A 10,440-nucleotide genomic window follows, 5' to 3' on the forward strand; every position below is an offset into this window, starting at 1 on the left:
TTGCTGGTAATGAGATCCCTCCTCCTGCTTCTCAGAGGGTTCGTTTTAAACATAGCAGGACCCACTCTAGGGAATCTTGTTTACAATTACTCACAGGTGAATCCTATCAGTATTTCACTACCTTCTTCCCAGACCCTTGGAGGGAAAGATCATTTGGTGGGAGTTTGTGACTTTGGCTAGAGGAGCCACAGTAAGTAACTCAATGTCCTTGCAAGGTTCTCCTGTCACCATGGATTGTGTTATTCCTATGAACACATGGTTAAAACATACACATTTCCCTATAAAAGTGTGTAGTTCTTCACCGTCCAACCCTGCTCTCCAGAGAGCAGGCACCAATGAGTTTCTTTCTTTTTTAACCAATGAGTTTCTTAAAATTGTCTGTGTGCCCCCATGAAGACATTCTCTATGGTCTAAGTGACTCAATGAAAAGACAGAAGAACAGAGAGTCAAACAATCCTGATTGTTACATTCTGAAAACTGTCCTAACTGAAATATTCTGTCTTAAAAATCTAACCTTAGTTCACATTCATAAGGAGAATTAAAACCTTGGTAGCCTTGGATCCAGGAAGCTAAAAGCCAGCAACCAATACCATGGCAAATCTGTTTTAATGGTTGCAAACTAGTGCTTCCAAGTCCTAAGAAATAATTAACCCCCCAAAAGTGCTAAAATGAATTACTCTGATTAGAGAGGAACTCAACCAACAGAGTAACACACTTTACAATATTACATACGTGTATGTTGTCAAAATATTTAAACACATTTGCTGTATAAAAACACACCAGCAGCTCTACGGTATGCATGCCTGTCAATTTTTAATTTCTAGTAAGTATCTATTTTTAGGTTGGCAAGTTATATTCTATTATGGCCATGATAAAGAGTCTACCTCCCTGAACCTATTAATCTGTTCCAAATGAACTCAGAGTCAACTGATTTTTCATGTTTTTCTGAATTAGTAATAAACTAGTCTAAAAAATAATAAAATAATAAAATAATCAAAAGAAATCATGTCCCATACAAAATAAATTCTACTGTTCCAAGCTTTGAAGTATATGTATGTATTAAGACAACACAAAATGTACTTTCTGTAAAGGAAAACCAGGTGACCCTGACAACAGAGAAATCAAATCCACCTTCCTGCCATTTGGGGGTTGTTGTTTTTAATAAACAGCTACCACCTTTTTTTCTTGGTTCTCTTTTTAAACATTTAGTAATTAAAGAACAGATTAGTCTGCATCCAGATACTCTTAATTGGCTCCCTATTTTGGCTGTTCCCTGCTTTACCTGTTGAGCAATGTGAGCGATGCGGGCTCCCTGAACAGCTGAACTGGATTGACCTGCTGTCTCTGAAGTGTTATTCTTGTGGGAATCTTCCATGCTATAAAAGACAGTGAGGGAAGACAGTTAAAAGTTGCTTTCTAACTGCATTTTCAAGAAAACCATAAACCATTTCTTAACACACATACTTTTTCAGAGGAATAAGACAAGCTTTTCATGCTGTGCTCTGGGCCCAATTTAATTTAATCAGTTGAGTTAGGTCCCCACAACTCTGCTCTGGGTGTGTAGAAGCCAATTAAAAGATTTTAAATAAATGGAAAATAAAGAGTCAGCAATTCATGTCAGGAAATAAAATGTGGAAAAAGTGTTGACCCTGGTTGTTTTAAGAGCTGTAAAAGCCACCAAAAAATAATTTATTAAAATAAAAAGTGTTGACCCATGCACTGCCACCAAGTTGATTCCAATTCTTAGTGACCCTGTATAGACGTTTCTGAGACTGTCAATCTTTTAGAATCAGATAGCCACATCTGTCTCCTATATACATTATTAAGTAACCTCTGTAAACTGTCACCCAAACCACTATAAAATGTTTGAAAAGACTGTACAGAATAAACTTCTCAGGCTAAAAACATCAGGGGGGGAAGGTAAATGAAAGCATTATAGAATATGTACAGTTTGCAAATACAATTGTGCACATATTGGTAATTGGAAGCCTCGATAGAAGAGAACTAGTAGAAAGAGGTTGGCTTTTCCTTGCATTATCTTTTCGAATTTTGAACTACGTGAACATCACACTAAGTACGACACTAGTCTCCTTGTCCATGGACACAAGCATTTCTTTCTCCAGTCTACAGAAAACTTCCTAAGTGTACATGTAGTTTTATATCATCTATTGAGTAAAAGTTGAACTAAGCAACATCAAACTCTATGAGAGGAGAGTCTAAAGATCTAGATCAGTAGTTCTCAACCTGTGGTCACCACAACCCCTTTGGGGGCAGAATGACTCTTTCACAGGGGTTGCCCAATTCATAACAGTAGCAAAATTACAGTTATAAAGTAACAACAAAAATAATGTTATAGTTGGTGGTCACCACCACATGAGGAACTGTATGAAAGGGTCTCAGCATTAAGAAAGTTGAGAGCCACTGCTGTAGAGAATCAACTGCAGTAGGCTGGCTGGGTCAGAGTGAGAATAAAGGAGCTACAAGGGATCAAATCTATCAAATGAAAGAAGCAGTCCTAAGAGAGATTGGTTTTTAAAAAAACTGGGTAGACTTCAAGTCTCTGTGGTTATATGCAAGGGAATGAGAGAGGGCAAGGAGATGATCTGACCACACTTGACTTAATTTCTCATCAAGTTTAAGCCATGAGGGGGGCTTCAAAAGTTCATGGAAAAATCCATTTATCTTCTTATTCCATATTTCCATGAGCATTTGAAGCCTGCCTGTAAATACATGCTTCTTTTTGAGAAAAACAAAAATTCATGTTTAACATCAGTACTGAAGCCGGGTTTTGGGTTTGTTTTTTTTTTAATCGTTAAGAAAAATTTATAAAATCAGCTCCTACAGTGGTCTTCCGCTTTTAATATATTTCTTATTCTTTCAGGAGCCCTGTAGGTGCAATGGGCTCCAGAGTAAACAGAGAAAACCCCAAGCTGAAGCTGTGGGCAGCGTGGCGTCCCCTGCAGGGTCCATGGGGATGTTCTGTGAAATAATGGCATGATGAGGTCTCACTGGCAGCAGGAGTGTTCGGAAACGGATGGCTCTGTGGAGAAAAGCTGCCCGCCTCCGCCAAAGGTACATTCATTAGCGCTACACTAATAGCTTTTAATAAATAATTAACTGTTATGGTGAATTGAAGCTCAAAGGAATCATCATTTACTGTGGAGTTTACGCAATCATTTACTGTGATTGCAAGACCTGAAACCAACACTTACTCCAAAGAGGAAGACTCCACTCCAAAACCAAATTCACTTCCATCGAGCCAATGCCGACTCAGAGCAACCCTGTAGGAGAGTAGAACTGCCCTTGTGGGTTTCTGAGACTAAATCTTTCTGGCAGTAGAAAGCCTTTTCTTCCTCCCTCCGAGTGGCTGGTGGTTTCGAACTGCAGACCTTGTATTTACAGCTGTTGCCTAGGCATTTTTACTGAAAGCGTTTTTGCGCGCCATTTTCATGTGTATCAAGCAAGTTTTTACCAGATCGTTCATCTTCATTTCCATTTAGAAACACCACCTTGGGGGAGGGGTGTAAAGTGAGCAAGTAAAGCTCTACACTCTGACATCATTAAAAAAAAATACAGCTGGAAATTCACTGTAAACAAGTGGGATGACTTGTGAAAAAGGTATTTTCAGAAGACACTACCACCTACTGGTAACACAGCACTACTGCCCACAGCTCAGCTCAAACCTGACCAGAAGGGAACTAGAGAAAATAAAGAGCCAAGCCTCTTTATTCGGCTTCCCGACAACTGCACTGACTTTAAAGGAGATGTTACAATAAAGTGGTTGTGTGATCTGGGGTCTTAATAGCATTTTAATAGAACTGCACGTTTTGTTGGTAACAAAACTTTCGCGGCAAACTGCATCTTGTGAACATATTCGTCCTGTAGAAAGGCTGGTTACACACGGGGTCTGCTTTTACAAAGATGCCTGTCAATCTATGCTCCATTTGCCACAGAATTGTATCGGGTGACTGTTTGGGGCCCAACGCTCTGCAAACGCAATCAGAACGATGTCCACGTCGCTGGGCATCGAGGAGAACTTTAGAGCGATGAGGCTGCATGGCCGCGCGCCGGTGATAACTACGTTTAGTTTATTATATGCGGAGGAAGGAAGGAGAGGGTGTCATCGATTGTGACCACTTGTCCAGAGCTCGGCCCCTCCTTGCTGGGCCCAAAGCTCTCCAAACGCTCTTTCTCGCCCACCCCTCGAACCTTCGCATTACTGCTGGGTCCTCGCGGAAATGCAAGCTCCTCGGGCGTACTGGCTCTTCCCGCCCCCTCGGCTGACCCCGCGGGGACTTCCGGCGCGCGCGGCGCGTTTGCTTCAGGAGTCGGGGTCCGCTTGGCGGGCCAAGGCCACGCCGCCTCCCGGCCCAGCCCCGAGACCTCCAGGGGACCGTGGAGGACCAGTCGTGACACTAACGCAGGGCCGCGGCGGGGCTCTCGGGTTTATTTTCACTGGGGGAGGGGGCGGCGCGATGACTGAATCACGCCCGGCGGAGAACGACGACGAGGAAGAGGAAGGCGCGAGCCGCGGCCGCGCGCACGCCGGAAACGCGCCCGACCAGGGAACCGTGGGCAGCCCCGCGGCGGCCCCTCCCCTTTCCTCCGCGCCCCTCCCCCGCGGCGGCCCGGCGCGCGACCCCCGTCCCGGCGCGCACCCCGACCCTGCGTGCCCGCCGGCGCCGCGTCCCCGCGCCCTCTCCCGTCACGGCCACTGCGGCACGTCCCCCCCCGCACCCCCCCCTACTTACTTACCTGCGGCTGCCGCCTCGCCGCTGTCTGGGGCGGGAACTTCCACTCCCCCTTCTCGGGGTGGGTCCGAGTTCCCCGCCCCTCCCCCAGCCCCTCACGCGGCGGGGCGTGCCTCTCTCGCTCTCTGGGGGCTGGCGGGGCGGGGAGCAGCGGCCTCCCGTAGCCGCCTACGGTCCTAGGGTCCCGTTTCCTCGGCGGTCAGGGCCGCCGCGAGCGGCATGATCGACTCCGGGCCGAGGGCGGGGGAGGGGAGGGGGGCAAAACAGTGTCAGTGAGCGTGGGGGGGCGGGGACGGGAAGGGTAGGCGGTCCCTCCGTGCGGGCCGCCGTCCTACGTCAGCACGCTGCTCACGTGACGCGCCGCCATCTTGTGCGGGCTTTCCCGGAAGTGCGGATTCCGCCGCTCCCAGCCTGGCTTTCCGTTTTGGCCTCAGGATTTAAACCTTTTCCTCCTCTTCCTCTTGCACGTCCGCTGCTGGAGGACCTCATCCACTGGTGGGTTTGGTGACCAGGAAGAGAGCGGTCACCCTCGAACTCGTGCGCGCTGTTTCTTGTAATGAGAAAAGTAACTTCGAAGGGTGGAAGCTTTACTTCCGTTTCACTAAAAACAAAAAATTGAACCCACTACCGTGCTCACGGCAATGCTATAATAGGACCGAGGATGTTTCTCCCTTGCAGGGGACCTTTCGGTTTGCAACAGCATTGTAATCACGGCACCACCAAAGCTCCTCTTAGTTCACCCATACGTTGGGCGCTATAGAAAAAAGATAGCGTTATCATTCATGTACAGTAAAACGTTTACACTTAAGACTGCCTCCCAAAAGAATTATGTGGGTATTAAGTGCCGATAAAACTTTTCTTTTAAAAAAAGGTAAAATGCCAGTAAGGTGAGGTGTTTCTCAGAGATGCGGAAGCACACATTTCCCAACTAGTCAACTGAGCAAAACGTTAGGGCAGTCATTTTCATACAATACAAAATTTTAGAATTATTTTTTAGCGTATTTCTAGCCACTTAATCTGCAGAAGGAGTACTTTATTCTGGATTTTTTATTCATTGTGAAATGTTACTAAATGGTAACATTGTATTCTAAAACCAAACCTGTGCTGCCTTCCAGTGGCTTCTGACTAGACAGAATGGAACTCCCATTTCCAAGACAATCTTTTTCAGGAAGAGTGGCTGGGAATTTGTATGGATGACCTTGTTAAACCAATTCATAATCCACAGGGCCACCGAGGGACCCTTCAACCTGTAGTGTACACGTGACCAAAAGTTCCAAAACCTTTGTGGCATTTTACTAGTTAAAAGCCCACTGCTATCAAGTCAGTGAGGACTCAGAGCCCCCCCCCCCCCGCCCTGCCCCCCTCCCCTTCTGTAGGACAGAGTAGAACTGCCCCTGTGGGTCTCCCCGGTGGTTTCCGACTGCTGGCCTTGTGATGACAGCCCAACCGTCACCACTGGGCACCAATGCTCCTATTTGACTAGTTAAATCAGTACTATTCAAGTTGGTTCCATGGTGAGAGCCCTTACTATTTTTGACCCTTTGGGCCAAATTTAAATAATGTGGTTTAAAATTGTTGTGAACATTCTGTGCCAAACATGCTTGAAAGCTTGCTAGCATTCAGCCATTGCCATTCAGTCAGCAAACAAAGACAAGAATAAGCTAGAACAGGTGGCTTCCCTGATTTTGCTCTCATCAGAATAATCAGGTGTTTGATTAAGCAAATTACCCAACCTCTTTGAGTGTAAATCTTCATTGTCAACATTGGGAGAATGACAGTCTGCTTCCCAAGATCGGAATAAAAAATACCATGTCACTTGAAAGCAATGGCCCTGATAATCAGGGGCCTTGGCTGATTTTCAAAATTCAGTGTCAGTTAATCTGGAATCCAGAATGCCTGTGGCCAAAAGGCTGGTTATTAAAATAGTTTGGTGTTATTTTATGTTTGATGCCCCCTCCCCGCTATATTCTCCAGTAAAGGGGAAACTGAAAATGGGGAGACATCCCAAAAAGCTTGAGATTTTACCGAAACACAAAACCTTCCAAATGTGTATGGTACATCTTCATCACCTCCACCTGTAAAGCATCTTGAGTGTAAAGCAAATACTTACACAACACTGCCATTCAAGCTTGTCCCACTTTTACCTTTCTCGTGGAAATGTCAAGCTATTTCTGCCACTCTGCTGAATTGTGAGGAATAAAGGACTGTAGATGAAGAAAGAAGAGGGGAAAAAGTACAATAAAACGAGAGACAGAGGTCCTGGTTTTGCTGCACACAATTCTATCCAAATAGTGAGGAATTTACAGCTGGGTAAGTATTTGACTTTAGAAGAGAGTAAAAAAAAAAAAAAGAAGAGAGGAAATAAAATGAAACCAACCTAACTTTCAAGATTCCATAGTAATTGTTTTAAAACAAACAGGCAAAGCCTACAGTAGCACCTCTTTGGCTCTTTTGACACACTTTTTAATTAGGAAATGGCTCCATATGCTACCTACCCTAAAGGACTTTGTAGACGGGGTTGAATAGAGAGCTGTACCCAGCACTGGGTACATTTTCATGTAACCACTAGAAAGCTCACGGAAAAACACTAGGCTACCCGGTCAGAGAAGCCTCGCGAGTTAACACAGGGACTGAACTAAAGTGGTAGGCTTAAAAGCTTTGAAACAGTGTCTGGCACAGCGCACCTCTCAAATCAGAAATGATTTCCAACTAATAGGTGGAGCCACTGGGGTCTACAAAACAGGTTTACTTGTGTTTTGATTTTTGTGGGTGTTTGTTCTTTTTGGCCATCCATACTCAACAGGGAGGGACCACCACCACTTCTAAATCCCTGCAAGAATTGACTATATAAATTACAATTGCCCTCTTTCAAGTATCACTCCTGAGACAGGGTTATCTGCGAGAAGCGAGCTCTGCCTCATGTCATCTAAACTGGAATCAAACCTATCGTTTTGGTAAAGCCCTGGGGGAGTGGACAACCCACCCCACTTTTTACAGGAACTCCTCACAGTGAATCATTCATAGATACAACAATGGGTGCCTCACCCAAGCTGGGCAATCACAGTCTTCCTCCACGGAAATTTGAGAAAAGGTGAATCTCACTGGCGAACGAGCGAGAAAGCTGGCCTTAAGCATGGAAAACTGGCCAGCCCAGACAGCGTCATTAGCAAATGGGTCTTGAAGGAGTTCACTAAGTGCTTCCTTTTCAGTAAAGTTTGTACAATAATTGATACTGTAAAACTGATGTGCACCTTGATCTTTAGGGGACAGGACCACCAACCCATACATGCAGATTTGCGTGTATGTGTATAGAAGGTACTTTTTTTTCCCAGAAGGCACTTTTTGACATTTAATTTTGCTATACATGAAACAATGAATAAATGAACTTTTTTTTTAAAGGTAAGTAAAAGATTCAATTCAATTATTCTGTGTGTGTGTGGCAGGTGGGTGGGTAGGAGTGGTAAAGTGAATGGAGCAACCACGAACAATAAAAAGGCTGATAAGAATAAAGAAGTAAACAACTGGCCAGAGTCCAAGGCTGTCGGACTAAACACTTGTTGCCCCCCTTATTGGACTCAACACCCATGACCACACCTGTGGCTACATTCCCCGTAAAATTGTATAAATGTCCAGCCAAGAGCCCAGAGGGGAGAGCTTCTGGCTGCTGGAATGGAGCAGAATTCTCATTTCTTCCCTCGCTCTTGCTGGTAAGTCTTGCCTGTTTTATTATTATTATTATTATTATTATTATTATTATTATTGATATGTGTGAATGCCCGTTGGAATAAAGTGGTTAAAAGACTAGTTGGCTAAAAAAAAAAAAAAAGACTAGTTGGCTCATAGAGTGTGTTATGCTCGTGAAAGAACCTGGCCTAGTCACCATGTGAAGCTTAGAGACCGCAAGGTCGCTGTCCCAGGGCATATGCCGACCGATTCCTAAACTCTGGAACTGTCAGAAGATGCCCAAGACAGATTTGAGTCTATTATTTAATGTTATACATACTCCCAATAACATTTGTTGGAATTCCTTCACCAAAGATGCTTTCATGGCTCTTTTGCAGTCCTAGCTTTACTAGGACATTAACCCTATCAATCTGCCTTCTGTGGGATTATACGTGAGATGGAATGTCCATTGGACATCGTGTGTCATTGTCCATAGTCTAACCTCTGAGTTTTTAAAATGTGAGCCTTGATCTGATTGTGTCATCACTGGTGCACCACAACTCAGGACCAGTCCTCTAATTCGGATGTGATGTGTGTACCTGTGGGGTTTTTAGTGGCAAAGGTCATCATGAGCATGGTTTATTTACCTATTTATAGGACATGCATAGTACCCATGATATGGTCCTATATCATCTATCTGTAAAGTTTCATTAAACAGCATGGCATCTTGAAATTTTCCTAAGTCCTTATGCTTAAAATTTTGTGGCTGTATGCTGCGTAGTTTGCAACTAGAAATTGCCTGTCTCACCTGGTGCCAGGCGACCTTTATGTGTCAGTTGTTGAATCCTGAAGACGCTGCATGTATTCCTGGATATGCGAAGTTGGCATGCACATCAGTAATTTGGTGTTTAGTGTAGGTGTTTATCTCGCCCTCCGGTTTGGATCGTGTGTTGTTACTCTCCTCTATTGGTAGTATCATCATGGTTTGGTGGTAATGAGTTTATTCGAATATCTGTATTTCTTTCCTCTAGTGGTTACATTTACTCGGGCTGCCTTATCTGCTAAGTCGTTGTAGTGAGTCTTTTGTGCATTTAGTCTTTGATATGCCAATACATGGGCAATATGAAACTTAATTGATTTAGACATTCCTGCTAAATATTCCCATGTTTCCAAAGACTATAGTTCTGAGCCATTTATTCTGTAATATTGGATATCCATTTCCCAGACCATATGCTATGCTTTTTGCTACAGCCCATGAATTAGTATATATACACTAATATATATATTAGGTTTTTGTTTTAGGGAATATTCCATGGCCAATTGTACAACTATTGGATCCATGTGCTGTGCTGATTTGGACTTACCAGTTTAGGTCAGTGTTAGGATTTCTGGAACTCAAATTGCCACCACTTTCCATTGGGTGGTACTTTTGGAAGTGGTTGCAGATCCATCAGTGAACCAGCAATTTGATAGATGGGAGCAAAGCGCTGACCCTATTTCCCTATATTGGCCTGGGTTGGTTTGAGCCTCCCTACTATTTTCAGGGGCTCTACTTTGATCTCCACCAGTTCTTTGATCAAGGGACACGGAACACCTTTGGTGGCAACCTGTCATTGTTCAATGTACCACCTCCATGAGACTTGCTTCAGGTCTAGTTTGACCCCTTTCTGTTGACCCAGGCAGCCAACTGCAGCACCAGTACATTTGATCTCATGATTATTGGTCTATCACTGGTCAATGGCTCAGTATGTTGAAGGGCTGTGAACAGTGTCCACAGCATCTGGTCAGGAAATGTATACGTGGTCATAGGATAAGATCCACACAGCCTAAGGAAGGTGTCAGTTGGTGTTTTGGCATATAGTGCCCAATAACTGTAATTATCATGGAACACTATATCCGATCTAAATGTATCATTGGGTTTTGGTGTAAAAAAATGCGTGATATTCATATATATATTGTTTGAGTGTGAGTGCATTTTCTTGTGTTTCCCCCGTTTGAAGTCTTGAGATGTTCAGGTGACTTCATA

The 10,440-nt window shown here is 44.1% G+C and overlaps 1 protein-coding gene across 4 annotated transcripts in view; it reads right to left on the bottom strand.

Moving 5' to 3' along the window:
• The window catches only part of ATF1 (activating transcription factor 1), a 55,880-nt gene extending 50,858 nt beyond the window's left edge, over nucleotides 1-5,022 (bottom strand). Inside the window, exons 1-2 of one of the 4 annotated variants that reach the window (XM_075551687.1) lie at nucleotides 4,756-5,022; nucleotides 1,283-1,376 (exon numbers count right to left, since the gene is read on the bottom strand). In XM_075551687.1, coding sequence (XP_075407802.1) covers nucleotides 1,283-1,375 — 93 coding nt within the window. In that variant the 5' untranslated portion in view covers nucleotide 1,376; nucleotides 4,756-5,022. Of the gene's footprint in view, nucleotides 1-1,282; nucleotides 1,377-4,209; nucleotides 4,469-4,755 lie in introns of those variants that run through there. The other 3 variants (XM_075551689.1, XM_075551686.1, XM_075551688.1) reach the window with 3 other exon arrangements.
• Between the last annotated feature and the right edge of the window lie 5,418 nt (nucleotides 5,023-10,440).

This window comes from Tenrec ecaudatus, chromosome 6, assembly GCF_050624435.1.
Source record: "Tenrec ecaudatus isolate mTenEca1 chromosome 6, mTenEca1.hap1, whole genome shotgun sequence".
Taxonomy (NCBI): Eukaryota; Metazoa; Chordata; class Mammalia; order Afrosoricida; family Tenrecidae; genus Tenrec; species Tenrec ecaudatus.